Source organism: Cylas formicarius, unplaced genomic scaffold (assembly GCF_029955315.1).
Source record: "Cylas formicarius isolate icCylForm1 unplaced genomic scaffold, icCylForm1.1 PGA_scaffold_7__23_contigs__length_41026272, whole genome shotgun sequence".
NCBI lineage: Eukaryota > Metazoa > Arthropoda > Insecta > Coleoptera > Brentidae > Cylas > Cylas formicarius.
In genome coordinates this window covers 3454950-3470011 of record NW_026844352.1, presented here as the reverse complement: position 1 = coordinate 3470011, position 15062 = coordinate 3454950, and the positions used below count along the sequence as shown (strand labels likewise).

General features: G+C 33.9%; 1 protein-coding gene across 2 annotated transcripts in view; it reads right to left on the bottom strand.

The window, feature by feature from the left end:
- LOC132704990 (cholecystokinin receptor-like) overlaps positions 1-15062 on the bottom strand; it is a 178691-nt gene that overhangs the window by 19677 nt on the left and 143952 nt on the right. For both annotated transcript variants that reach the window (XM_060675363.1, XM_060675364.1), the window contains exon 3: positions 1709-1906. In XM_060675363.1, the coding sequence (XP_060531346.1) occupies positions 1709-1906 (198 nt within the window). The remainder of the gene's footprint in view (positions 1-1708; positions 1907-15062) is intronic.

Below are 15062 nucleotides of genomic sequence, written 5' to 3'. Positions count from 1 at the left end.
GAAATGTACAAAATCTCAAAAATCAGGTGTCTACAGATTGAAATGGCGATCTTGTCTTAAAATTTATATTGGACAAACAGGTAGATCCTTCAAGAAACGCTTTAACGAACATGAAAGAGCGTTTAAAAACAATAGTCTAGATTCTAATTATGCTACACACTTAAACACAGAAAAACACATTTTTGACGACGATTTTGATATTTTACATACAGCCACAAAAAGTAGTAAATTTAATTTATTAGAAGCCATGGAGATTAACAAAATGAGACATTCGAATGTATTGCTTAACGATTAATTAGATTTAAATACCTCTCCTTTATTGAACTTAAAAATTCAGAACAAGGATAATTAACGTTTTATTGTCATTTTTCGGTATATATATATATATATATATATATATATATATATATATATATATATATATATATATATATATATATATATATATATATATATATATATATATATATATATATATATATATATATATATATATATATATATATATATATATATATATATATATATATATATATATATATATATATATATATATATATATATATATATATATATATATATATATATATATATATATATATATATATATATATATATATATATATATATATATTAGCAGGTAATATGTAAATTTTACATTTGATAAAGACACTGTGTTGTCGAACCAATTGTCATGTAAAAATATATAATTTCGTGACAATCTGAACTTTTAGTTCTTATTTATTTGGGTCTTTAGTTTGTTGAGTTGGTTATTTAATTATAAGTAATCATAAGTAATGTTGGTGGTTGTAACAATAAAAGTATTATTATATTATTTATAATACAAAGTGCTGTGCACAAAAAGTAATTCTGAGGTGATCAGTTTCATGTACCCGACATACTAGTTTTTTTGCAACGCTAGCTTTCTAGTTTCATGGTTTCATGCCTTTGCCCAGACCATTTTTGCTAGGGACCTATTGAAACCCGGTAATTTTATTGTATTAAAAATTATTTAAAAAGATCTCGCTTAGTACGCCGACAAAAGTTATAAAATGTTTATTTGATAACGCTGTTGGCTGAAAGAATGTATATTTTATCAACCTTCTGATTTTAAGAGCGAAAAGCGCCGAATACTGCCTTGATTTTTCTACAGCGTTAAAAATTTAAACACCTTGCGGCCATTAAAAACCAGCCGCAAATTTCGAATAATTATTTATTAATGAAGATAAAGTGCGACATTTACGTGCAATTTCGCTTCTTAACTAACAGCCATTCATTTTCAAAAAACTATAATAGACTGATGAATTTAAACCTCAGTGCGGCAGTTGTATCGTTCATTCTTATTAGCTACAAACTGCTACTAAACCTTGACGGAGATAAAAAGAGCGTGTGTATAAGAAATCTACCAAAATTCCAAAATTAAGGCAACTTGGTTAGTGTTTGTGCTGCACTGTATGTATTTTTGCCTAGGTTGACCAATTCTCCATTCAATTTTGCAAAAAAAAGGTACTCTTGGTATTTTGGAAGCACTGTATCTCAAGATGTCAAGCCACGTTCATATGCACTTGTTTTCTTAAAATATAACAACATGTTCAAAGAAACATGTACTCCATACTTAAACCAAATATTAGCAAGTTCATTTATAATAACTAAAATCTCGATTAAATGGAGGAGGCACGAGCAAGAGTACAAGAGTTTCTAGAATTACCTTGTCGAGTAGGTTTTAGTTGGCTCAGTATGGCGATGGGCATCATGCAGATGAAACTACCGACCCATATTGCCAGAATTGTCTTGTACGCGTGGCTAAGAGTCTGCCACGCGAGTGATCTCAACGGATGACATATGGCGTAATAACGTTCCACGGATATGGCTACCAAAGTCCAGGCCCCGACGGAGACTGTGCACGCTGCAAGGAAATACACTGACATTAAATTTCATTTCATTAAAACAATAGTTTTCTTATAATTGTAAATTCTGTCAGACGTTTTCATAAACAAGGAATAACAAATAATAGTATTTTGCTTTTGAATGGGATTATCCAAGGGTGATCATTAACATACAATGCAACAAGATTATTACCTAGAATTTAGGAATTCAAATTCAGATAAAATTGTGGTGCGTAATAGAAAATAATTTTGTACCTACCTGTGTTTAATATTTTTTGGTTTGGTATACTACTTAGTTTAAGTTTATTAGTAATCATTCTTATTTCGTGTGTAATACAGCGTGTGTTGAATCGTGTGCGAATTATGCAAAATATATGCGGTTCTAGTGCGCATCTCAGGAGATGCTCCCGCCCAAATGTAGAAAAAAAAATTATTTACTTGGATGAAACCTGGTTCGACACTTATAATACCCCCGAAAAGGGTTCGGTTGACTCAACTGATAAGTGTAAAACAAACGCGCCATCAAAAAGAGGTAAAAGAATAACTATTTGGCATGCTGGCTCTAAAGATGGTTGGATTCCAAATGGACTTTCTCTGTCTGCGAAAAATATTAAAGATTTTTCTCTGGATTACTATGAGGGCACCACCGCTGATTTATTTGAAAGTTGGTGTAAAAATAAACTAGTTCCAAACATTCCTCCTAATAGCGTAATTGTAATGGACAATGCAAGTTATCACTGTACACAGTTGACTAAAACCCCTTCCTCATGTGACGCAAAAGCAACAATCCAAAACTACATGTATAGTGATATATTATGTGAACAATTTTAAGTAATTTAAGTAGGTAATAAAAATAATTTGTAATTTTATTTTAGATTTAAACATAAATACATACATAAATAAATAAATATGGTTTAGTACCTTGCCTAAAAACCTTACACCTTAGGGTAGATAGATTTAGGATGATATATTTAAAAACTGTGTTTGCAAGGGTCTAAGGGAAAGATCATTTCTCGAAAAGTGTTTATGGAACCGACAAAATTCTTGAACGAGAACACGTGGAAGATTCGGCTGCATAAACGTTTATTCCTTAATTCTTTAATTTTTCAAGAATGTACAGGGTGCGCCGCAAATTAAAAAAAACTGAAAAATGGGTCCACATGTTATTGAAAATTGGCGATAACTAAACCACCGTGGGTTTCAAATATCAGTTTCTTTTACATGGCAATAAAGCTCGCATATACAGCTAAAACTTTTGTATTTAAGCCTTTCACCTATTGCACAGGATGTTCGCGATATTCCGTGCAATATTAAAAAACGTAATAGGTGCCTTAAATTTGTAGCCATCGACTTCAGCTTTAGCAGAGAAGTAGGAGTTCAGAATCAAGTACCGCAAAGTATATAAAAAAAAGTTAAAATTTTTTGAGGGATATTTTGGCTTCGAGAAAAACATGTTTTTCTCCATCACCATTCACCGGCAAAATTCTTTAACTAACAGACGCAGAGAATTAAGCGCTATAATATTTATTTCAATCATTTTTTCGTTTATATAAAGGGTTTTTAAATTATAGGCAAAAATCTAAAAGACATTGAAAACTGCTCTTTTACGGAGTAAATTATTAACCGTAAATTGAAAATAGTAAAAAATGTGACTAATCGGTTCAAACAGTGTCGGAGGACGTATCAAGAGCTACGATTTTTGTATTTGCGGTTTTCGTCTATCACACACGTTGCTCCAGAAATTAAAAAAAATCAATAGGCAAATAAATGGCTTTGAATTTTTGCCTAACAATTGAAATAGACTGCTATTGTGCCATTGATTCGACCCAGTTCACCTAATTTAATAAGTGATAAAATTTTTAAAAATCTGTTTTTTTTTTAAATTATACTTCAATATCAATATCAATGTTTTAGTTGGTTTTCTTGATACAAAGATGTTATAATAACTTCTTCTCTTCATTTTGTGACCAATCCAGAAGTGTTCATTGATAATGTCCCGGATCACTGCTTAGTAAAATGTGACTTAAATTTCACGAAGCCGCCTGCCTACTTATTTCTTGTATTCTTTTTGTATTGTAGTATTGATGTTCGTTTGACGATGAGCTTATAGAATTTAATTTTTTGCACAAAAAAATTATAAATAAATTGCCCAAACTAAAACAAAATCCGGATTCTTCAAATATCTACTGGGAAAATTTACCTGTTTTGAATAATTAATGGTTCATTTTTATTTGTTTTGATTATATAATACGTCTAAAAAATGAATGTGTATGAAATAAAAAACTACTTGTGTTGTTCATATTTATAACCTTATTCAGAAGAATAATTTTTTTGTATTAATTCAAATTAACGACGTTTGAGTTGTAAACAAGGAGATATTATAATCATTTATTAATAATCATAAAACTAGAACCTACTGCTTAGTAAATTAGTCTCAAATCACCCTTACCCAAGAACACAAACTACTGGAATACTGTTTAATAATATAGGGACTCATCAATCATGTGTACTCAGCAAAAACCACTTAACCAACCAACCAACAGCAAATATATGACATAGAGACATTTTTTGTAAGGTAAAGTAGTTTTCAAGCCGGTTCCTTAAATCCAGGAAAAAATCACATTGATACCAGAAATCGAAAAGCTGACCTTTACCCTTTCGTGATTTGCATAATTATGGGGGTTTCGTTTATAGCGACAGAACTATAACCGGCACAGTCACTCACTCTCCTTGGGGAGAAGGGCCTGGTATGAGAGTGTAAAAAGAGCATTAGCAATCACCAGCTTCAAATCCACGAGGGCTGTAGAAGCTACGTGATTGGTCTCCTTGGTTATTGGGTCAGCCAACGAATTGCTGATCCAGGAAACCGTGGACAATCCTTAACCGTTTCGACGTGCGTTTTGCATATACTCCCTTTTATATTGCAGCAGAACGTCCACTAACCAAGGCAGAGTTCCCAAGAGGCGGAGAGAGAATCTATAGCTCACTGAGCTATCCTAAGCTACAGCTGAGTTGTATACCTCACCTGTTTGGCTGTGTATTTAATTGCGTGTGCCATACTTGCCTTGCTGATTTGTCATAGATAACTGAATAGTAAGCAGGATATTTTACTGTTAAAGTCTGTTCAGAGATATAAGAAAGTGACTAACTGATACGAATTAAGGAAAGACCCGGCAAGCTGTAAGAATGAAATATGCTGCTTAGAATTTAATTATTTGTGTTATATATATATATATATATATATATATATATATATATATATATATATATATATATATATATATATATATATATATATATATATATATATATATATATATATATATCGCGAAGATCCTGTACAATAGGTGAAAAGCTTAAATACAAAAGTTTTAGCTGTATATGTGAGCTTTATTGCCCTGTAAAGGAAACTAATATTTGAAACACAGTCGTTTACTTATCGCCAATTTTCAATGACATGGGGACCCATTTTTCAGTTTTTTTTAAAATTTGCGGCGCACCCTGTACATTCTTGAAAATTTCAAGAATTCAAGAATAAACGTTTATGCAGCCTAATCTTCCACGTGTTCTCGTTCAAGAATTTTTTCGGTTCCATAAACAGTTTTCGAGAAATGATCTTTTCCTTAGACCTTTGCAAAGACAGTTTTTAATTTTTTTAAAATACTTCCTTCCTTCCTTAAAATACCCCTCCAATTTAAATGGATTCTGTTAGGGGACTAAACGCTATTTGCCTGCCAAATTTGAAGTCGATAGCTTTAATTTTCGGACATTTATTATGTTTTATAGCAACGTCCAAGAAACAGTCGAAAATCGAAAAAAAAAGATGGACGCCGAAGGTTAAACGCAGCCATTTTTACATATCTTATGCACCCCGTGGACGGTTAAAAAGGAGCAAAATTAGAAGCGTGTAGTTTAAACCGTTCGGCAGTTATTGTTGAAAAACCCTGGATCAGAGAACGGAGAACTTACAAACGAAAAATAAAAACGTTTTTTTTTTCGATGATGATTCCATCTGTACCAACGGCTAAGCTGTACGATGTGCGATAGTAGTTGAGGGCGCAGCGTGTGCTTTGTGTCATTTTTAATCGCATTATAGTACTGTGGGTGGCATTACATTTTTTTATTAGCCACTCGACAGCGCACGATAAAAAATACACCCGTACATTCGATAATGCATTTACCTTAAAATTGCGCTTTGGGGTAAACGGCCATAAATTTTGGTGTCAGCTGCGATAATAGCACTAGCCGACACAGAAAGAGAAATATTACCGGGTGCAACAATCCGTAAAATCTGAAACGAGACTCCGGAATTTGAAACTTATTCTTTTGTGGCGTGGCAATTGAGATTTATGAAGTCTAACCTGCGCAATAAATGTCTCTTCGAAACTAATGGACAATTTCAATAATAAGTCGATATTATGGCTTTTCAATGTTCAACTTATATCCCTTATTTCCTGTTACATAAGTGAAAATAATAATATAGTGAACGGCTAAAATATGGAACAAATTTATTTAAAAATCAGTTACTGGGTTTCAAGAAAAATGCTCGAACACGTCCATCACATTTTTTTGCACATTTTTTCCAGTAAATTGAGAAATATAAACACATATACACACACACATCATATTTTTCAATCCGTTTTCGAATTTTGCGTCAAAATTAACACTTATTTTATATAGGTCTCATACTATTTATGCGCAAAAGATTAAAAAACAGAAATTTAAGTTTTAAATTGACAAATTTTAATATCTATTATATATGGAGACAATGTCAATGTCTTCTTGTCTAGATGAAAAAGTTACTTTAATTCGGGAGATAAAACTGCGCGAAAAGAAAAGTGATGTGGGACGTCGATACGGATTTACACCATCGACTGTATCCACGATTTAAAAGTGCAAAGAAAAAATCATTCAGGCTGAAGCGGCAGGCATTTCTAATAACAAACTAAGAAATCCAAAATTTGAAGATTTAGATCGGGCAATGTTGCAGTGGTTCCAACAGCGACGTCTTAAAAATGTACCACTCTCTGGACCTATCGTAAAACTAAAAGCAGAAAAGTTTGCTGAACAGCTTGGCATTATCGATTTCAAGGCTTCGGAAGGATGGATGGTTAAGTTCAAACAGAGACATGGTATAAATTATAGACAGATAAGTGGCGAAGCCCGTGATGTCGACAGAAACGTCACTAACGATTGGCTCGAGAAGAGGTAGCCAAAACTAGCAGAAAAGTATCCTGCTGACGACATTTTTAATGCTGACGAAACTGGTATTTTTTACAAAATGGCGCCAGATAAAACTCTTAAATTTCGAAGCGAAAAGTGTGGGGGTGGAAAACTTTCTAAAGAACGTATAAGCTGCCAATATGAGTGGGAGAGAAAAAAGAAAGCTAGTCGTGAATGGAAAATCAACTAACCCACGATGTTTTAAGAATATCAAGCATTTGTCGGTCACTTACAAGGCAAACAAGTCTGTATGGATGACATTGCAAATTTTTGAAAAGGACATTGGGAAATGGGATGCAGAATTAAAGGAGAGGAAAATATTACTTCTTTTAGATAACTGCCCTGCACCTCCCTATATTCCAAATCTACGGAATATTGAATTGGCATTTCTTCCAGCCCAAACAACAAATGTATTACAGCCGATAGACCAGAGCGTAATAAAGAGTCTTAAGAGTCGACACAGGGCAAAAATTTTAATGGAAATGATCGAGTCCGAAGACAAATTTTCCATTGATATGCTAGATGCAGTCAACTTTATTAGTAAAGCTTGGAAAGAGGTGACAACAGAAACAATTCACCACTCCTATCGTCTCGCAGGACTTATTACTGAGACAGAATGCGAACAGCACTTGGAAGATGATCAGCCACTAAGCTAGTGGATAAAGCAGTTGCAAACGACAATTACGTTTACAAGTACAGAGTTGCAAGATTTTATGGTGATTGATCGGATTTGCCTACAACAGCACACTTGACAGAGGAAGCCATATTACAACAAGCATGAAAGGCTGAGGAACAGCATCAAGAGGAAGAAGAAGATGAAGAAGTTGATCTGGGACAGCCACCAACCATTCAACAAGCCCTATATTCAGTTAAGCTGCTAGAAATTTTTTTTATGTATCATGGGGAAGATGCCCCCCCGAAGAAATAGTGAAACTACAAGCCAAAGTACGAGATGCGTATTGGCATACTAAAAAAATTCAAAATAAAATGACCGATTATGTGAAACATTAACTGTAGTCCTTAAATATTTATATAAAATGTTCTTTAATAGATATTAAAATATGTATATACAATAATTAAATATTAAAGAACACATATGCGTATTGTTATTTTTCAAGTGCCTATAACTTTTTATAACGAAAAGAAAGCAGTCCCTTCAATTTCGCTATATAGAGTTTCGACTGTAAATGTATCTCAAACGTTTACGTTGTAAAAAGAAGTAAAGTCCAAAGTCAAATGAACCAATAATCATTAATATTTGGTCAACTAACCAAAGCTAATAATTGTTAAGGACTAGCAAATTTTATTAAGCATTCAATTATTCAAGTAGTGAAATGTGAGTCCGGATTACGACGAGCTTTAACATGACATTTTAACCAAAAACTTCAAACTGCACAAACACAAACTTCAAACTTTAGATACCCTTAAATATCGAAGAATATTTTTGATTCTCACTTTGAGTTTTGATTTTTGGAAGTTTCGCTTCAATTGAACAGCTACTTCATTTTAAAAAAATGATTGAATGTGTGAGATGCAAAACCTGAAAATAACGGCCACCTTCCCATAACGAGCAGCATTGCTTTATATTTTGGTTGGTCGGTCGTTATTAACACGTTTCATTGTATTTAAAAACAGGTAAATATGTCCAAACGTAAAAATGTCAGCTAGGGGCTAATTTGCCGACCTTCGAAGGTATTCTAAAGAAATCCCAGATGAGAAGACATTAATAACAACCAATTCCGAATATTAAATGTGAAAACCCACAAGCTAGGGCCATGCTAAACAGCTGCCGAAAAAGTACTGTAATGCGGTTTCCACTGGGTTATTGCGACCTTTTGCGAACTAACCAAAACTCCGCCAATGTCAGGACCCGTCACGTGGTGGCAAAGCAAGCAGTCCCAATCTTTTCACTATTAGCACCATCGATAGCCTTTAAAAAGCCCTTTTTAACAATACCAAGTTTATTAAAACAGGTTAGGCCTCTTTTGTGAAATGGACACTTATTTGAGCTCACCACTTTCCTTGCAGACGGAATTTGCCTTGGCTTTGGAATACTGCCTCAGTGTCTTTACTGCGATACGAAGAATCTGTTCTTTTTTCGTATTTTATAGCATGTGTTTGATGTATGATGAATCCCAAAAAGTTTTCCAAAAAAAAAAGTGTTTAATTAAATGAATGAATAATTTAAAAAGGTAACATACACACAGTTAATATACGCAAATGCCTTTTGAAATGTAAAAGTCTTTCCTTAGCGAAAATTTTGGCGTATGTCCTTAAAACAACGATAATTGCTATTTATTTTTCCATTACGATGACTCTCCAGCAATTCATCAAAGCGCGACCTATCGGACTTTCCGAATACTTCCACGCGAGTCCCCCCAACCCCTCAATCAAGCTGTCGGGCATGTGAAATCACGCACAGAAATACACAGCTCTTTGTACAAAATATTTGCTTTCCTGTGTTTACAAAAACGCTGCCTGAAAAATAACTCGTATTGGACAAATAACATTCGACAGAATATTAGAAATTTAACATATTCGAAAACAGCTGCTTTTAAATATAACGAGTTTTTCGCCAAATGTTCACTTTCCGTCAGACTTCATTCAGAAAAGGGAAAGGGCCTTACGGAAAAGATAAGACATCTTGATCGAGGATTGATGCTTTTTTCGTTTATATTTTCTACTATGTTTTTCAATAATGGATTTCCGTTACGTTAAGCTCAGTTACAGAAAGAAGTAGCTATATATACAGGGCGTCCCAAGTTAGTTGTCTATACAAATGTATGTCGACAAACGCTGATATTAAATTAAATTAGCGTAATTTGTGAGGGTTACACCTAATCTAACTAAAACTTTTAAATTTTTTTCTTACAAAATTAGAAAAGTTGTGTCCTGTTACGAAATTAGCATAATGCTTATCTGCCGAAAATAACATTAACCAGCAAGCTTAACTCATAATCCAATATTTAATAGCTAACAATGAAAAATAACTTATTTACTTTAAGGTCTCAATTTTACGTGAATAGTATCCATCTTATTCGAATAGTTTCATATTAACGAGGGTTTTCGCAGCAACTGCCCCTAATTTGATTTATAGCAACAGTAATTCGCCTTAGTAATACCTTTTATTCATTCATAAATGTTATTCCAAATAAGGTACGCAAAAAGTGTGAAGAATCTGTCTCATACGAGGGCAGCGCCAAAATTTCCCGGCCTGAATATGAAAGAAACAAAGTAGAGTAACAATTTTTTATTATTTTTCAATATAATCCCCCTTCACTTCAATAAACTTATTACATGTCTTTATTAACAACTCAATCCCTTTAAAAAAATATTCTTTTGGTTTGAGTATGATCTATCTATTGGAACCCACACTCTAAAATGGCAGCTTGTGCAACACCAGCAGTATGGACAGGTGCATTATCGTGCAAAAGACGCACGCCTCTGGTCAGTTTTTCTCGACGTTTTACACGTATGCAGTCTCGTAATTTATGTAATAACGTTGCGTAATATTTACCATAGACAGTGGTATTAGTTTCTTTAAAATCTATCAAAGGAATTCTTTCACAATCCCAAAAGATCGTGGCCATCATTTTTTTTTGTTGACTGGCAAACTCTGAATTTTCGTCGTGGTGCTTCACCCTTACGACGCCACTCCATTGATTCTTTTTTCGATAGAGGATCATAATAGAGAACCATAGTTTCATCTCCCGTCACAATAGTTTCTATCACAGGCTTCGGTTCCAACCCACAGAGTTCCAAAAAAGACCGCGCACACTCGAAACGGCGTTGGTTTTGAATAGCCGAAAAGTTTTTAGGAACCCATCTTGCACTAACCTTATGCATACCCAAATGATCATGCATCATGCAAGACTTTTTATTTTTCGCAGCCTACTAAGATATATATTTAAAACAAGACAAAGTTTTATCGTGATACTGGAGCTGCATCTGTGTCAGGCCTGGAAATTTTGGCGCTAACCTCGTATATACAGTATGATTTCAAAATTGGTCTTGGAACCAGAGATGCTCTCTTTAGCATGAAAGTACTAGTTAAGCACATGTTTTATAGACAATTAGTTTGACAATATATCTAGATAGAAGATATTTACTCCTAGGCAACTCTAGGCAATTTTCTCCCGGGCTCTGTTTGCAAACAAAAAATGAATTTATGTTAATGATATGCGCTATGCGGATGATACACTATTATTGAGCAGTTCCTGTGAAGAAGGTTGCTAACAAAAATTAACTGAACTGAACTGAACTGAATAACTGAATAATTCGGATGTTACCTAAATTGTGAATGGGATATTGTACAGAAAATACGGACTGGCATTAAAAGAGCCAGAAGGGCATTTATCAAAATTAAACAGATTCTTTCATGTAAACAACTGAATCTATGTTTACGACTATGCCTGACCAAATGCTACATATTTCCCATTCTTTTCCATCTTGCTTTATAGATTAGAAGGATAGACATTGTTAGACTGGCGTAGCGAAAAAAATTAAGCCTTTATAGCTGCATACTTAAAACCTTTTCTACTGATTGAATAATCAATGCTGAGGTCATATTACTGGCGAAAATCGATGAAATCGAATTTTTCGAAAGTATCTACGGTCATATAAAAATTTTATATCTCGGTAACGGTCGGTTCTATGGGATCGCCGTTAGTATAGAAATGATTACTGTCGAAAAAAAATTTTTTTTGCCTGTCCGTTCTCCGTTCTCATCTTTTGGTTTTTCCTGAATAAATTTTGAACTATTGGAGCTACAATATTAAAATGTGCCTCCTTTTTAACCCTCCACGAAGCAGATAAGCTTATAAGAAACGGCTCTGATCCAACGAAGGTATCCATCTTTTTTTCACGATTTTCGACAGTCTTTTGGACATTGCTATGAAACACGATAAATGTCCGAAATTTGAAGCAATCGAATTCATATTTATTTACCGTTTATGAGACCAAAAAATTCTTGAACCAGAAGACACACAAAATATACGGCTTCGTAGATTTCTATTCTTGATAATTTTTCAAAAATATACGGGGTGTGCCGCAAATTCAAAAAAACTGAAAAATAGCTCCTCCTATTATTGAAAATTGGTTATAACTGAAATCAGATCTCACTTTCTTTTATATTGCGATATAGCCAGCATAGACAGAAAAAAATTTAGTATTTAAGGTTTTCACCTATTGTACAGGGTGTTCCCGATATTCTGTGCTAAATGAGAAGTGTGTTGTGTCCTAAATTTGCATATAACTACTTAAAATTTAGCAGAGAAGTAAAACTCCATGTCCACATTTAGGGTAGAAATTGGGTGCAATCAAATTTTACCAAGTACTTTTTAAAAATTGATTTTTTTTGGTAATTTTAGTTTCCTGAAAAATATGTTTTCTTCCATAATCGTTCACCCGATCGGCAAAATTCTTTAACCAGCAGACGCGGAAGATCCAGTGCAATAACATTTATTTCAGGCATTTTTTCAATTATGTACAGGGTTTTTAAATTATAGTCACAAATCTAAAAGACCTAGGAAATTGTTCTTTTACAGGGTAAATTATTAGCCGCAAATCAAAAATCGTAAAAAATATGGCTAATTGGTTCAAACAGTGTCATAGGCCGCATCAAGAGCTACAAATTTTTGTATTTGCGGTTTTCGTCACATACGCTGATCGGGATATTTGAAAAAATCCATATTGAAATCGTTATTTCGGGGGCTGTCAAGACGCGATTACATCATTGATTATTACACTGCAAGGTTTCAGAAAAAACTTATTTTCTCTAAAACCATTTACTATTTTCAAAAAATTCTTGGAACAGGAAACGTGGAAGATCCAGGGCTGTAACCTCTACTTCGAACATTGTTTGAATCATATACAGGGTGTGTCGTTTATGGGCAAAAAATCTAAAAGATCTTAAAAATTGCCGTTTTTGTGGGTAAATTATTAGCGATAATTGAAAAACCGTTGAAGATGGGATAATTTTATTTGAACAGTCATAAACTGTGTCGAGAGAGAGTTTCAGGTTTCGTCAATTATACAGGGCGCGAGATATTTGAAAAAATATCATTCGACAACGCTATTATTTGTGCAAATTTTAATATTTACCGATATTTGCTGTAACCTTGAAGTTGCTTTATACAGGGGGTATTCACAATCAAATTACATCGATTTTCCGAAAGTTCCATAGTGGTCCGCAGGAGCACGATAGAAAAACAATGCGTCCCTTTACCACACGACACCGCGAAGCTCTTTCTTTTTATAATAAAAGGCTGCTTCGTGCTAGGCGATAAAAACCTGCCCCGCCCAGTGACGGTTTTTCGAAAGCAATCTTGTTAAGTCTGGAAGAAAACAAGGGCCTTTCTAAATGTTTAAAGTGTCTCTCGTCAATTTCTATGCAGGAATTTATGCTGTCTCGCGTATACAACTGTACTAATTACAACTCTTGAAAGGGTTCGAATACGATGAACAACATTTTCAGGAATAGTAGGACGAGTTTGATATTTTTTATTTTACTCAAAGGTGAACAGTCCCTAGCGAGCACGTATGATAATATTTTCTAAAAATTCGGCTAGATTATTTGTATGGAAATCTAAGTTAGCATTAGCAATTAAACCATTTGTCAAAATAAAAAGACCAATTAGCGTATTACCCACGACACTTGCCAAACATTAATGGAAAACCTATATTGATAGTTGGTTCTTCGAACGACCCTGGGCAGACCATAAAAGTTTGTCCATAATATCTTGGTGGTTGGAGGATCCACTGACGAAACTTTTCAACGATTTGGAAAATCTTCGGGTTTTAATTTCTGTACCATTCGGTAATGGTAAGAATATAGTCCCCTGCATTTTGGTCATTCTACTAGGCTCAAAATTCATTTACCTATGTCACAGAACTGGAAAATAACAGCTCATGAGCCTTGCCGCCGAGATCTATGTAGATCTATCTCGAATGCCTGCTAATTCTCTATTCGAAAAACCCTCTGTGCTTATAAAAAAACAAATTAAAACAAAAACTTCACCTTATTTCATCAATTTTAGTTATGTTTGACGTTTCCTCGAAAACGGTCCACCCTAGCGATCAATCAAGCGAACCTTTTTCCCGTAACAAACACCGGATTTTTGATTTTGTAAGAACAATGTCTAGAAAAGGTTAATGCAGTTTTTAGTACCATTACGTCCCTGGCCAAAATTTCAAAACGTTCTCTCCACCTGTTTCGCAAATACGGTAAAAAATCATTTTAATGGGTCGTAAATATTTCATTTGTGTTTTGCACAGAGACATTCGAACAACTTCAATATTTCAGGGATTGAGTAAATGCACCGCCATATATTTTAAATAATTCATTTAACACCGAAGTATGGATTGACGAAAGCATACTTTTGGTGAATGGGGAATAAATTGCAGCAGCTATAAATCGCTGTCGTAATATTAGGACCAGTAAATTAGTAAATTGTCAGAACTCGGAGTACACAAATAATATTCAAGCCATATAATTTACTTGGACATATTAATAGGCATTATATTTTAGCCGAATAAAACATTAATTTTCAGCCAATTCTGAGTGTCCATTTTAACTGTTTATCGAGGCCTAATCAAAATTTAGGTTAGCGAAGACTTTGTTTCCCTAGACTACTAAAGTCACCCTCAGGAGATAAGGTCATAACTAAACATAAACTGTCAAAAAAGTGTGGGTCTCGCTTTACTATTTACAAATCTTCTGGATTGAGCCTAGTTGATATCTCAAACGGAATTTTGTCTTTAACGGATCGAAGATGAGAGATTTTTGAACAAGTGGTAAATCTGGTTTTGACGTTATATTTCCTTAAAACTTTTGATATGTGGTCAGTGATATTAGAACTTTTGATATGTGGTCAGTGATGCTTTGAGTATAAGGAACGACAACAGTGGCTTTCGGTTTCATTGCTATTGGAAGGTTGTTGAAATTACAACAGT